Source organism: Gopherus evgoodei, chromosome 10, assembly GCF_007399415.2.
Source record: "Gopherus evgoodei ecotype Sinaloan lineage chromosome 10, rGopEvg1_v1.p, whole genome shotgun sequence".
Classification (NCBI taxonomy): domain Eukaryota; kingdom Metazoa; phylum Chordata; order Testudines; family Testudinidae; genus Gopherus; species Gopherus evgoodei.
In genome coordinates this window covers 83,223,118-83,238,411 of record NC_044331.1, presented here as the reverse complement: position 1 = coordinate 83,238,411, position 15,294 = coordinate 83,223,118, and the positions used below count along the sequence as shown (strand labels likewise).

The window sequence follows — 15,294 nt, the reverse complement described above, 5'->3', positions numbered from 1 at the left end:
TTCTCTACAATTTCCAGTTCCACTGAACTATAAGTAACATGCCCTGGTGTTATAACTGTGTTGGTCCCAGGTTATTAGAGACACAGGTTCTGTGAGGTAATATATTTTATGGGACCAACTTCTGTTGATGAGAGAAACAACCTTTTGAGTTTACACCCTGCTCTTCTTTAGACCCAAGGAAATAACTTGTCCTGAATGCCATTATTACACAGTGCAGTGCTGGAACAGGTATTCCAGGAATGTGGGGATGAAGCAGATGCATGCCTCAGATCAAGGTTTTCTGGTCAGACTGGATAATTTGGTTTTTTTCCTTCAATAAATAAATGTATTTTTAATTTTCCAGATTGTACCTCCTCTTTGATCATTCTTGTTGTTGTTATTGTTGGCTGCCAATTTTTTGCTGTTTTATTGCTATGTTATTTTGTTTATAATTAGTGGCAAGGTGCTTAGAAACTGAGAATAACTGTCTTTATATCTTAAAGTACATGACAGTCTTGGTCTCTCTTCTCAGAAGTCACTTCCATCCTACTGGATGCAGCCTCTGTCCAATTTTTCCATTCAGATTTAAATTTGTGGGCCGGTCTCAAATTTCACAGGGCTTAGCCTCCTGCATCCAGCCTCTGAGACAGTTACAGCCTCCTGCATTTCAGATATGTTGATGCAGCATCCCTGCATGATGACTTATCCCTGTGTCCGGGGGTGCTGAAATAATTTTTATAGTGGGGGTGCTGAAGGTGGAAACCATGTATTTGGGTTGATAACTACTTAAAGCCAGGGGGTGTGGCAGCACCCCTAGTTCCAACACCTGGTATGCCTGTATCCTTCTTATGATAACATGGCACCTTGCGAGTTCTAACAAAACAGCTTCCTTCTGCTAGGGAGCGGCCTGTTGACGCAGTGGCAGCGATTTGAAGACTGGCATCATGCAGCAGTGGCAACAAACTCGCAGCATCAGGCAGTAGCAGATTAGGTTGTGACATCATGCACCAAGTGGCAGATGGGGGCTGTGACATCATACAGTGGGTAGTGCACCCGCATCACCACATCATCCTACAGGACAGTGTGAGGCTAGCGATGTCCTCGCACCGCATGCCATGACAAGACCCACTCCCTGGGCAGTTTGGACAGACAGGGACAAATTAAACTTGGTTGGTGGCAGCCACTGCTGCAATGTCTTTGGGTCAGCAGCAACGAACTTCCGGTTGGGCTGACAGAACTTCCGGTTGCATAACGTCTTAGTAACCGGAACTTCCGGTCTCGTACGGGTCAGTCATGGCGGAATTCTTAGAGGTCCTATAACTCGAGCTCTGCCTCCCCCAGAATCGTCCCAGCGAGGGGCGGGGCCTGGAGCCTGAAGGTTACTAGGCAACGACCCCTCTGTGGCTAAAGGATTCCCGAGCAGCCGGGTTCTCGGCGCTCGATTAGCCAGACCTGGAGGGCGCGGCGGGAAGCTGGCGGTGAGGCGCTCCCGCCGGCGGCCTCCCTCACCGCCGGGCTAGGCCCAGCCGCTTCTGAGGGGCCGGGCCCCGGCTCAGGGGCTGCGCCCCCTGGGCTCGCTCCGGCCCGGAGCCCCTGGGACCGCGGTGTGTCCCGCCCTGCCAGCCCCGACATGTCCAGCGCCTGCCCGCCAGGCCCCGAGCCCGGGGCGGGGCTGCCGAGCCCGGTCGCTGGCGCTGCCGTGGGGACGCTGCTGGGCTTATCTCGCTGGGAAGGGGGTTAAGCCAAGCCCCGCAGTGCCGCTCCCGGGGTGGGGGTTCGCAGGGGGGCGGGGTTATGAGCGCGCCGGTGCTCGCCGCGGGAGAGCTGTCCACGGGAACACGAGTGGGTACGCCCGGCCCGGCCCGGGACTCTCGCGTTGATCCCAATGGCCTGATCAGATACTCCGGCGTGTAGCTGTTTGCAGGCTCGGGCCCTGGGGCAGAAAAGCCTTTCGAGTGTGGCTGGTGCAATGGCTGGGGTTTGGTGGAGCAGTAAACGGGTCTAGCATGGTAGGGACCTGAGCGCATGTATTCGTTGGAAGTCCCACAAACCTCCGTGTAGAAACATCCGTGAGACTTAAAAATGTAGAAGTGATGGCTTGTCAGTGTGGTACAAAACTGCAGGGGTCATTCGGCTTTCAACAGAGCTTGGTGCAACTCTGCCTTTGCTTTCTGGAATTAAAAGGGAACTGAAATGCTGTTGTTTTTTGAAATCTAGAATATCTGTAGATTTTTTCGAATGACAGATTATTGCTATTACTTACATGGTGATATCTCCTATAGATCCCACTCGGGGCTCCATTGTGCTAGGCATTATAGAAACATAACAAAAAGATGTTCCAGCCCCCAATAACTTACAGTCCAAGTAAAAGACAAGCAACAACAGGTGGATACAACAAATAAACAGGACACAAGGTAGGAGTAATAAATGCAGATGAGTACATTTTAAAACAAAGATGAAAATCAATGTATTTGTCTAGACTTCAGAGTTCTGAGTTTCCCCTGCTGCTGCTGTTTATTACAGTAGCATCCATTGGCCCCAGTCTGCATTGAGCCCTATTATGCTGGGCTGTGTGTAAATAGCAAATGGATTATTACTGCCCTAAAGGGACTGATGCCAGTTACGGAATTCAGAGGCGGCTCCTTGTTCTGGCTGTAGATGTTTCTAAAGTGCTTTATGCGCACTATTAGAGCGCTATAGAAATACATAAATAATGTTTTGAACTAGATTCTTTACCTCACTCTGAGCCATGCCAGAGTATTTGTGGAGATTTTCAGGACTTGTTTCCATCAGAATTGGTTACTGTTTAGAAATGTTTTGATAAATAATGTGCCGCTTTGTAATCCTAGATACAGCGCGTAGAGGCTAGGTACACACAGCAGCAGGCAGCACCAATAAGCTGCTTTTTTTTGTTGCAGGACTCTAGATGGACTTTTTGGCTCTCTTCATAATTTATCTGCTATTAGTTCTGGCTAGTGTTGTTCTAGTCTGCATCTATTCAGGAAGGAAACAGAGATTTCCTGCAAGAGGCCTCAGTTGTATAACTCAGGTAAGGAGTCTAATATTGGTCATATTCATATGATGTTGTGGTCATGTCTCCCCAGTTTTGCGTATGAGTGCAGCCAGCACAAACTGAGCCTTCGGTTTTCAGCTTTGTCTCTCTGCAACTGGCTGGCTTCAGGGCCGGCGCTTCCATTTAGGCGACCTAGGCGGTCGCCTAGGGCACTAGGATTGGGGGGGGGGCATTTTGCCACCCTCGGCGGCAATTCGGCGGCAGGGGGTCCTTCCGCGCTCTGGGTCTTCGGTGGTAATTCGGCGGGTCCTTCACTCACTCCGGGACCCACCACCAAAGTGCCCCAAAGACCGGGAGCCGCGGAACGACACCCTCCCCCCTTGCCGCCAACAACCGGGAGTGCGGAAGGACCCCTGCCTAGAGCGCCAAATACCCTGGCGCTGCTCCTGGCTGTGTTATGCACCACACTTAAATTTCTGAAAAGGATCATAATTTGTATGGATTTAAACATGTTTCTTACACTTATGTATATCACATAGTGCTCTGAAAACAGAAAAGTGCCTGCTTCTTATTTGTTCGGGGGGCAATCCTGGCCTATCCTCTGCTGGTTGTGGGCCTGCTCTTAGCAGAATTGGTGTGGTTTTCTTGAGCAATGATGATGTAAGGAGGCCCACTGATAGATAGCAGAGTGTTGTGGCTGGGGTCAGAAAGAGGCTGGAGATGTGGGAGAAGAACAAGGGAAAATTGGCTGCTAGTGGATCCTCCAGTTGTCTTCTGCATGAAGAGAGTGGAGCACTGGGATAGAATCTATTCCATGTAACCACTTCTGTATTCCTTGGTATGTTGATTTTTTTTTTTCAAGGAATTTTGGTAGCAGTTTAACGATTTTGAGACCTACTATGGACATTTCTGTGATGCCATATGAATACCCCTCTAATTAGATACAATGTCTTTCATCTGTCAGTCATCTTGCATACAGTGATGCACAAAGCTGGTAGCCCAGCTCGTGGTGACAAAAAGTCTAAATGACCTATCTGAAATGAGGTCACTCTCCAGTTCACAGATGGCATGTAATCAGTCTCAGCAGACACACCAAAATCTGAGTGGGCCGTGGAGACTGTATTCCCCCCTCACTTTGTCTTGGGAGTTCCTCTGCTTCAGGGTGAGGCACACTGACAGGGAGGCTTGTGTTACAGCAAACTGTGCTGAACCTGCTCAGTAGATAAATGAAGGGTTCCCAGGGCTCTGAATGCACCACAAAATGTAGTTGAAACTAATGTGGTTGCTGCGTGGAATAACCATTGTATGGTGTAAGAACAGAACGTGCTGTTCTGTAATATAAAAATTACACTTGTTCAACAGCACTGCAAAATAATTAGCCTTAAAGAAATAAACAAGAAACCTGAGTTGCCATATTTACAGTATTTGTAATTCACATGAAAATAATTGTAGGGCTGTTTTAGTTGAGAGAATATAGCAAATGGGTCATACCCAACTGCAATTTTAATAAAATTTATTTTAAAAATGCTGCTCAGTACTGTGTATGTAATGTTATTTGCTAGAATATGCTAACCAATAAGGAGAATGAAGAACTTTAGTTATATGAGGCATTTTTCTTTAAAAGGAGATTTTTAAAAAATCATGTTTTCTTTGCAAATAAGAACAAGAATAAACAAATATTCCTTAAATAAATCTGTCTAAATGGAAAGAAATAGCACAGTACTATAAGCAGGGAAAGGAGAATGAAAAATCTGAAAAGTCAGTGAAGTAACTAGACATGTTTAACATTAGTCACGTGACTTTGTTTGCAAGTAAAGGGAGCTGGGCAAATTGTTGATCGTATTTTTTCATTACTTAAAATATCTCTGTGCTGTTATGCAACAAACTAGATATTACAAATACCATTTATGATGTAAAAGAAGTACTCACATTTTGCCAAAGAAATAAAATGTGAAAATATCAATGTTAAACAATTACAGAGTAACTTTAAAGGAGGTTTTATGTATAAACTGTATCTTTAAAAAAATGAGTTGGTTTCTGACTGTAGTCCAAAATGCATAAACGCACCAGTTTGTTGAAGGTATGACTGGTTGTATTATTTTAAGCACCTCAAGAAGTGGATTTTGAACAATATAAAATGACTTACTTACACACACCATAGCTATTTCTAGCTCTCTGGCAGGTCAGCGTCCATCCCACTGTTCTCTTTTTCATGCTGCCAGTGTTCATTGGAGCAAAATGGTTGGCTTCTGTATGCAGTTCTTTCCACATTCATATCATCTTGCTTCCATAACAGGGAAAGGCAACATTTTTAAGAGCCTTTTTTGCTTTGGTTTAACTTGAATGCTGTTTACTTCAGTGGTGTGCCTGGCTGGGGAGCCCTCTGAAACGCACAAGCTTCTTATGCCACCTTAGTTTTTACATGAGGGGGAAAATGGGATATTTTCTTCTGTCCTCTCTTGGATGCAATGATAGTTGGAGGATAGTAAACACATTTTCATACGGTTAATTTAAAGTCAGATTCTGAAAGTTGCATAAGCGGTTTCTTTTTATATCTAATAATTTCTAATGCCCCTCTAACAGCAGCATATAGACTCCTGTTTTTTACAAATTTTCCCTGAACTATCTTGTTGTATGAGGCACACTTGTTAAAAGTGGAATATGTACCATCCCTCCCAAACCTGCCTGAGTTGTCTGGCTTGTGATCTTGTCACATGTAAGATTAAAGGCCTTAATGCAATTCCTCTCCCTCCCCCCCGTGATTCTGCTTTGCTGCTGTGCTTTTTGCACCATTGGTAGAGAGGTGTGTTGCTATAGAGATAAATCATCATCTCCCTGGCAGATGGAGACAGTTCCACAGCAATGAGTGTGCTAATCATGTCACTGAATGAAAACAGAGATTTTTTCCTTCATTGTTTATGGCAGTTTTTGAATTGACCATTAGAAAAACATGAAGCTATCAAACCTGATATTCTCAACATCACACCCTTCCTGGTCGCTTCTTGACTTTCGTTATAAGTCCCTTTGGTTTCACTCACTCAACTCCGTCAAAGTTCTTCTTTTGGGCTAAAACTTTCCTTGCATATTCTCAGCCTAAAGGTGCTTTTTCCTTTTAAACAAAACAAAATGCCTTAATTTTTTTTAATCACAAATAATTCAAACAGCTGATCTTTAAAATTTCCCAGAATTGGTAAGATCTGGGGTAAAAAAAAAAATTAGGTGCTTTTGAACACCCCATCAGCATTTTTAGGTGCCTAAATACCTATTAAAAAACTGGCCCTCTGTGCATCAGTTCTCTCCTCCCCCGGAAAACAGGTGGCTATAACAGTATCCACTTCAGAGGAATTAGGAGACTTTAGTGAACTAATGTTTGTAATGTACTTTGAAATCCTCAGATGGAAAGTGCTATAGAAATATTATTTTTGTTTGAATTTTTTGCCACAAAGATGAAAAAGTGATTTTCAGTTCAGATTGGTATCTTGATTTGATCTAGGTATCTTCATTTGTAATCCCAAGACAGCTTCAAAGAGCAATACAGAGGGTGCTTCACAGGCTCTTCCACACACGGTAGCACACTTCTTTTTTTCTTTGACATCCTTTTCCTGAACTGTTTCTGATCATTACTGATGGCAGTCTCCCACTGGTACCAACAAAGCTGTGAGAGATTGCTCTTAGAGGTGTCTCCCTCTTTGCCAAAGATGTTTGTGTGGGACTACAGATCCTCCTTAAAGTTAGCTATTCTGTTCTCTCTTCCTTGCTTGCTGTTGAGAGAATGGATGTCCTAAAATATTTAAGCAAATTTTACATAGAGTAGCTCCATAGTTTTGAAAGAATGAACCACATGGGCAGATGTTAGTCACATCACTTAATGATTTACTGGAAGGTGCTCAGAAACTGTGGTGATAAAGGTAGTATAAGAACAATAGAATAGAGCGTTTTTTCTGTAACTGAGAATTCAGGCTATAGCAATATGTGGTTTACTAAGGCTATAAAATGAGTAATATAGGTGTTCATCCAGACACAGCTGGCTTCAAGACTAAGCTTGATAAGTTTTTGGAGGGGATGGTGTGATAGGATAGCCTAATTTTGGCTATTAATTGATCTTTGATTATTAGCAGGTAAATATGCCCGATAGTTTGTGATAGGATGTTAGATGGGGTGGGATTTGAGTTACTACAGAGAATCCTTTCCTGGGTACTGGCTGGTGAGTCTTGCCCACATGCTCAGGGTTTAACTGATCGCCATATTTAGGGTCGGGAAGGAATTTTCTTCCCAGGCAGAGTGGCAGAGGCCCTGGGGGTTTTTCGCCTTCCTCTGCAGTGTGGGGCACGGGTCTCTTGCTGGAGGATTCTCTGTACCTTGAGGTCTTTAAACCACAATTTGAGGATGTCAGTAACTCCGCCAGAGGTTGGGGGTTTGTTACAGGAGTGGGTGGGTGAGATGCTGTGGCCTGCATTGTACAGGACGTCAGACTAGATCATCATAATGGTCCCTTCTGACCTTAAAGTCTGTGAGTCTGAAATTACTTTTGGAACAGTGAAATTTAATTAATAGACACATCTTTCCCTTAATCCACAGTAATTCCTCCCCCTCCTACATAAGTGCACTGAATTTGAGGCACAGATTCAGCAAGATGTATCTGAGCACCTAAATGCAGGGCAAATGGCACACTGACTCAGTTTAAATGGTCCACCTAATATGATATGCAGAAGGCTTTTAGATGTGAATTAGTGTTTGCCATCGCTAACCTCCCAGTATGCTGCTCTCTTGTTCATAGTGCTGCATCCTTTCTCTTACGGCTGCCAAATTGGTCAATTTTACTTTAATATTTTGTTCAATGCTTTCAAAGCAGTTCATGGGATCAGGGTGACTCTCTGTCAGCACCAAAGTGTTGTCTAAGAATCAGCCTGTTCTTGTGGCACACTTTTGTGCCTGTGAGGGTCCATTTTGATTGAGACTGAGATTTATTTAAAGAACCCCTCAAAGACATAAAAATATTGGGAGTTGGAAATTTTGGCTAGGCTGTGTGCTATCAATAGGGAATCCCAGTTAGAGAAGTTAGTTTGACCATGAGCCCGGTAGCAGCTCTTCTTGAGCATGAGAAAGCCCTTTGCTGCTGAAATGTCACCTCTGAATGATGCTTGTCTTGTGTTTAGAGCACTGATTGTGAATTAGCTGTCCTGTCCTCTTCCCTTTTCATTACAGAAGTTGTCTGTTCATTGTCCTGCACTTAGCCTTGCAAGTGGCAGTTTATGGTGAATACACTTGGGAAGTATTTGGCTACTGCAAAGAGATGGAGTTCAGCATTCATTACCTTCTGCTGCCGTATTTGTTGCTGGCTGTGAATATGGGATTTTTCATTCTGTGCTCTGTGACCAACCCTGGTAAGTTCATATTTATTTTGAATTGTTGCATTTCGTGGGCAATTGTCATTTTGGTTTTGATCTGGTGCTTTCTTCCATCACCCAAGGTATCATGTAATTGCCCAGAAATGCTGTGTCTGTCATCTTTTCTGATTGATAATTTGTTCCTTTGGATGGTAAATAAGAAATGTCCCCAACAAATCTCATTTCTTTAATGCTCCAAATAAGAAGTGCTGAAATAAGTGATGAACATTTTGAAATGTACTCTTTGCACTTGCCCTGAAAAAAACGGCTGTGCATTGTTTTTTTTTAAATAATGCTGTCATATTTAGCTCTTAATGAGGAAGAAAGTGGGCTAATTGCTTTTGGTGTATTTTAGTAACACGCTCCAAAGCCAGGAATATTCATGTTTACCACTCAGTGTATTTCTGTATAACAAGCAGATACTGTGGTTAAATCAAAGGAGTTGGGAGTCCCAACAGAAGCTGGGTTTTTATTCATGGCTCTGTCACTCACTAATTTTACTTTGCAACCTTCCTCAAATCACTGCTCTGTTGTTAGTTGCTACTGTTTGGCTTGGTTAGAGGAGCGAGTGAGCTGGGAAGAGGTGCATACAAAGTCACAGAGGGGTAGAGTGAAGAAAGTCCTGGAAGAGTTTTGAAAACCAGGAATGTATTTATTGACCAGGCTTTGGAGATAAAAAGCCAGGGAAGATGATGTATTTGTAGGGTTTTCATCTGGTTTCCAGAGCTCTAATGTCATCTCACTGTTATTTCATTGGTGAGCAAATTTCATAACCTTTGCTTTGATTTTTCTGTTTTTGGAGGTTTGAGTCAGGTTAGAAACTTCAGTATTATGAGAATATATTTCTCTCTGGAAAGATGGTGTAACACCAAAAATGGGGAGTAACACAAACATGGGCTTCTGTACTATTATTTCCAGTCACTACAGTCATCGTAAGACTGTTGTCCCCTTTGAGATTCTGGCAACACACAGACAAATTCAAAGTGCATGAGCAACCTCACACAGTGTTAAATATTCAACAGTTTTTGATTGAGAAGTTTGCTGCTATAGTGTTGTTTCTCTTACAGGTACAATAACACAATCAAATCAGGAGTCATTTCTTAAGGCTTATGCATACGATGGAGTAATGTTTCAGAAAAGCACCACGTGTCCTACATGCAATGTGGAAAAGCCAGCCAGATCTAAACACTGCAGTAAGAGTCTTTATCCTTATGCTTGTCAAGGATATTAAAAAAACAAATTTACACCAGATTCATTTGCTGCTAGTTACAATTCACCTACCTTAACTTAGTTATCCAGTTTAATTATTGCAAAGAATTGTTGGCATTGCTAGTTATTTTCAGGGAGATCTCAAACTAAGTTTATCAGCAACATATCTATGATGCCTCTAAACTACTCTACTGAGAATATTAGCCTGGAGACCATATCTTGGTTAGTTTCAGGGAATAAATTGCAAAGCAGCCTTTTAGCTTAGCTTTGGAATTTTACTTCATACAAAGGAAAACTGGCTAGTCAAGTTGAATTCTGACATGGAAAAGCTGTTGCACATCTGAAGGTGAAATTAAAAGCTTTTACCTGCCAAGACCTGAGCTCAGGATTCTTTGTTTCTCTTGCTGTATTTGATATCCCTATCACTTAAAATGAAGCAGGGAACTGTACGCTCTGCCTTCCAAATGATGCTTTAGGTAGCACTAACAGGAGAAACCTAGGTCCCTGGGCTCCAGCCTTGGCTGGCGAGTAAAAGAGGAACTGTTTTTTGGTTTAATCCCTGTGTAATTTTTAAATATTATGTTTCTCTTGCTGATTTGTAATCTGAAACAATTGTATTTGCTTAACCCTTAAAAGCCACACACAGTGGTAACAAAGAAAGAGGATGACACATTTCATTTACCATTAATGGTAACAAAGGCCTTTGACAAATGTTCCTTGACTCATCTCCTATGAGTCTTCTGGCCATAAAAGATTCCTTAAGAAGGAATCAGAAATCTGGATATATTCCTACAAATCACACTGTCTGCACCTGTGCACGTTTCAACTAATCACATGTGATCAGGCACGCACATGGCTATTCTTATATCTTAATGGCAAATGCTAGTCATGTTCCTGTATTTCCATTGGGAGGGGGCAGGAGAAATAAACTAAGCTCCATTTAAAACAAAAAAAATCTCACTGGTCATTTAAAACCCAAATAATTGTGTTGTCTTATGTTTAATTTTTGATCAGGTGTATGTAACAACTGTGTACATCGTTTTGATCACCACTGTGTTTGGGTCAACAACTGCATTGGTGCCTTCAATACAAGATTTTTTCTCATTTATCTCTTCACTCTGACTGCCATGGCTGCAAACCTTGCAATCATAACAGCAGCATTTCTAATCCAAGTAGTGCTGCTATCAAACATAATGCTTGGAAGTTACATTGATGATCAGGGGCAAGAGCATGCAGTTGAGATTCTCTTTCTTATTCAGGTAAGCTCACTGTAATGTCTGAGTTTTAACCTACTTCTGGGCTTGTAGCCTGAACAAAGGGGTTGTCTTTAAGTCTCATCTCCTAAGAACCTTGCAGTAGGTCCACCTGTTCTGTTGTTTTTTTGGGGGGAGTGAGCCATTATAGTGAACCCCTTGTAGTGAACCCACTTTTGCTGTTCTAATTAGAGGCACAATCATTCCAAGGAACTTACAAATATTTTAGAATGGCAGTTTCTTCAGTTTCCAGTCTCTCCATCTCCAAACCAGTTATATTCAGTATAAATCTTTGATCTCTATAGAAATAGCCTTGTAAACATCTGTTACCTTTTCATGTTCTCTGTATGTGTGTGTGTATATAATCTCTTCACTATATGTTCCATTCTATGCATCTGAAGAAGTGGGCTGTAGCCCATGAAAGCTTATGCTCAAATAAATGTTAGTCTCTAAGTTCCCACAAGTACTCCTGTTCTTTTTGCAGATTCAGACTAACACGGCTGCTACTCTGAAAGTTACCATATACTGTACTAACATGTTTTTAAAGTAGTTCACAACCTTGTTTACTGTTTGAGATGTCATTTGGAAGAGATGTTTAACTTCTATTGGCCCAGAGAGGTCTTGGTTTAAGATCTCTGGGTGTACACACACGTACGTACTTACGTATGTACGTCCTGGCCAGTATTGTTGCTCACACTTTAAACAAAGGTGAGTTTTCATATCAGTTTGAGTTTCTTTTCATTTGACACCACCGACTACTGCGATGTTCATACTAGATATTGATGCCACCATACTTCTGGCTGAGAAAGGAAGACTCTCACTTCTGGAGCCTGCTTAAGCATGGCTAAGTGATAGGCAGTCCATCTGTCTTCCATGCCCTGAGCCACTAACAGCTTTGTCAGCGAACTCTCAAATCCCAACTTAGGTTCCATTTCAGACAGAGAAATTATCACCCTAGAATTCAGATACATTAATTCATGTTTGTGAAGTATCTTCACAATCGCTCTATGTGGGATTTTAATCAAAAAAGTGTCTTAACTAACACTAAAGCTGACCATAAATCACCAAAATCCAATAAATTAAAAGTGACTAGATGTCACCATTAAGTATCAGTATTTTTTTATCTTTATGGTGTAGGTCACCCACACAACTGTGTTCAGTATGCAAATTCAGAAGCTTGAGTGTCCCTTTGTAAACAAATTCTGTGAGGAAAAAAGTTCTTGAAAATCTTTTACTAAAGGCTTCATATGAGATTCATCATCTCTGAGCGGGTTATACTGTGGTTAATAGAGTGAAATCAAAATGTTTTAAAATGGGACTTTATACACTATGACTTTTTAAAATAAGTTACTGTTTTATCTGTTTTTGCAGCACCTGTTCCTGACGTTTCCTAGAATTGTCTTCATGCTTGGTTTTGTTATTGTCCTATCTCTGGTGCTGGGGGCGTATTGCTGTTTCACTCTGTACCTGGCCCTGACTAACCAAACATCCAATGAATGGTATAAGTCTAGAAGATATGAATGTTCTTGCTGTCAGGCGTTGCAACCCCATGACAGGCACATTGTTTACAGAAATGTTTATTCTCAAGGAGTTTGGGTCAATTTAAAGGAAATCTTTAAACCTCCTACAAGTTCAGAAAAAAAGAAAACAACATGAGGAAATAGTTACATCTTTTAAAATCTATATTTATTTTTAAACTTTTCCCAAAGGATCTAACTCCATGAAGAGCTTTTTGCCAGCACCAAGGACCCTTGAAATGATACTGTGCTTTTCATTAAGTGCTGTAGCTAAAGAGAGGTGTTGTTTTTTTTTCTAAATGACTAAATTATAAAATATATTTTTATAAAGCTGATCATTGTCTGTGGTGTTTGCCGGACTTCTAGAATCAATGTCCTAGTTATTAGCACTGGGGACTAAGGCCATGGCTTGTAGGCCTCTTTAGAAAATAGCTTCTTTGGACATCATTGTAGCTCAATATTTCTTAAACGGTTTTCTATCAGTATGTTCTTTGGGTAACAGTGTTAAAGCAAATATACTGAACTTGAATTGGCTAACCAACTTGCATGTTTGTTAAGGACTAAATATAGTAAGCATATTTAGCAGGAACCTCCATCTTATATCTAATGTTTTTGTAACTATGAAAATGAAGCCTTTGAAGAACTGCATAGAAGTGTCTTAGCAAATGAATATACAAGTCCTTAAAAGAAGCTATTTCATGGTATCTTAAGGTGAACAGATCATGACTCTACTAATTAGTATGTCTTAAATCTTACTGTTGTGTGGCTTCATCACACCTACGTGAATGTATCCAATATTTATACTATGCTATACAGCTCTTTTTGGATTTATACATTATCTAGGTCTTGCTTCCTTGGGAAGGCAGTGGCTCTTGTATGGCTGCATTATGTGATTGTTGAGAGAGCAGAAGTTCAGGCTGGGATCACACTACTTTTCCACCTCATCTTTGAGGGGCTAAGAAAATATTGTATTCTGTGTTTGCTTAGATGCTATCCATGTCAGTTGTTCAAGTTCATAAAGTCAAATGAAATTAAAGTTAATCCTCTTTACATATCACCAGTGGTTATGGGAGGGTTTTACAGAAGCTGTGAGAATGGTCTCCTTTGGCTTACTAAGCTGAATGTTTCCCTGGCTGTACTTGTGATGGATACCCATTATGAAGCAAATCTATAATTTGTAGAAAGTAGAATGTGGCCCTGTAAAATGAGAATAAAATTTCTTAAGAGGGGTGCTGGTTTATCATGGAAGTTTTTTAGAGCAGGGACAGTCTGTGTGTGTGTACAAAGTACCTACAACCATGAGGTCTTCACTCCTAACTAGGGCTCCTAGATGCTATAGTAAAAGAAATACTAAATGGGTGACAGAACCTACCTCATGATGAAGAGTATTCCTGCTAAGACAGTCATGTGAAAACTATTAATGTCGTCTTGTCATGAAAAAGATACTATTTGCATGAATGAAAAATAGAAATGCTGACTATATAATCTACCTGTAAACATAAGTAGTTTCATTGTTTTTTACATAAAGCAGTAACTTTAAAAATATATAAAGATACATCATTTCATCCAAAATAGCACTTTTTGTTTCCTGGATCTTCCCTTCAATGCTCTTTTGCAATGGAAGAGCCTATAGGAAATGCATGTGTACGCAGGAGGTGACACAGGCTGAGGCTTGGTGTTTCAATGCCTCAATCTGACACTATGCCCTGATTTTCAGAAACTGCTGAGTTTCCATCCTCTGCAAATCAAGCCCTACTATAGGTTTCCTAAGTTGCTCATTGAAAATTACTAGTCACTTTTTTGAAAACTGTGGTGATAGAAATTAGGTATAGTTGCTTTGCATATGTAAATGCAGGACTTTCCTATTTAAAAAAAAAAAAGTATGCATGCTTTTTTTTTAAACCTTCTCTAAGGCTTTGAAATTGTGGCTACTTAGCCACCATTACTAGTGCATAGTCCCAAAATGAGTGAGTATGGAATTCATGTTGTAAAACTCAGACTTGAATTCTGGCAGAGTTGATGCATGATATAAGCTGGGTAGATGGGCTCATTTAATTGTCTTCATCCCAAGCTCACCCTGAGTGGCAGTGAGAGGATGACAGGTACAGTTGGAAGAGCCTAAATGCCATTTTAAATCTATTAACCCAGTTTTTGTCTTTTTAATCCCTGGAGCCATAATAGGTCAAATTACAGTTGGTTAAAATTGGTGCTTAGTGGTAGGGGGAAGATTACACTGCCCTTGGTTGTGCTAGGGTTATACAAAGGAACCCAGGCCCAGCTTATAAAAATATTTACTTCCATGGGTCTCAATGGAAGTTAGGAGTCTAAATACCATTGTGGATCTAGGCTGTAGGGTCCAGAACGTTAAGCTAAATTACCCTGGGGGAGGAGTGAATAGAACAGGAGGTCGCCTTCTGAAGCCCTAGTTTTGTTTGAAATCTCACAGCTATGAGGGATTGTGCCACCCAGACTTCAAGCACTAAGTTGGAGACAAGTTCAAATTACCCTCAGTGAAGATTTTTTAAAGTTGTACATTTAGAGGGGAGAATGTCCCCTTCTCTTTTCAGAGATTCTTCATGTTGGTTCTGGTGGTCAGTTCACTAGAGAAGAAATACTAGAACCATAAAGAACTTTAAATATTTTATTTTTTAAAAAATGTATTCTATTTACAATCTGCAAGTAAAAATCTGTATATGGTTACAAAAGAATCATGTACAATATGGCTTCACACATGAAAAGAGTAGCTCTGAGTAGCAACCTATGGAGCATTGCAAGGATATGATGCATTCTGTCAAGAGTTCTTTATATAAAAGGCTATTGTCTGTGATAGAAACCTACGTTACTATGCCTTATGAGAATTAGAGTAGTGTGGCTGGAAGGCATGAAACCATGGTCTTTCATCAGTTGTAAATTTGCCCAGAAACTCTTCAGTTATT

At 41.1% G+C, this 15,294-nt stretch overlaps 2 protein-coding genes across 13 annotated transcripts in view; one reads left to right on the top strand and one right to left on the bottom strand.

Annotated features, from left to right (window-relative positions):
* GRID2IP (Grid2 interacting protein) overlaps positions 1–6,479 on the bottom strand; it is a 103,669-nt gene extending 97,190 nt beyond the window's left edge. For 5 of the 6 annotated variants that reach the window (XM_030576973.1, XM_030576977.1, XM_030576975.1 and 2 more), the window contains exon 1: positions 5,143–6,479. In XM_030576973.1, the coding sequence (XP_030432833.1) occupies positions 5,143–5,263 (121 nt within the window). In that variant the 5' untranslated portion in view covers positions 5,264–6,479. Of the gene's footprint in view, positions 1–5,138 lie in introns of all 6 variants that reach the window. The other variant, XM_030576979.1, reaches the window with a different exon arrangement.
* ZDHHC4 (zinc finger DHHC-type containing 4) lies at positions 1,243–12,693 on the top strand. Of its 7 annotated transcripts, none has more exons than XM_030577001.1 (8): positions 1,243–1,265; positions 2,262–2,393; positions 2,898–3,028; positions 6,486–6,559; positions 8,198–8,376; positions 9,447–9,572; positions 10,603–10,847; positions 12,213–12,693. In XM_030577001.1, exons 3-8 carry the CDS (start codon positions 2,906–2,908, stop codon positions 12,495–12,497), a joined length of 1,032 nt encoding a protein of 343 aa, XP_030432861.1. In that variant the 5' UTR covers positions 1,243–1,265; positions 2,262–2,393; positions 2,898–2,905; the 3' UTR covers positions 12,498–12,693. The 7 variants fall into 7 exon arrangements, with proteins under 7 accessions (XP_030432861.1, XP_030432858.1, XP_030432857.1 ...); XM_030576998.1 differs by having other exon boundaries at positions 1,253–1,290; XM_030576997.1 differs by lacking the exon at positions 1,243–1,265 and adding an exon at positions 1,270–1,357.
* Positions 12,694–15,294: the final 2,601 nt, after the last annotated feature.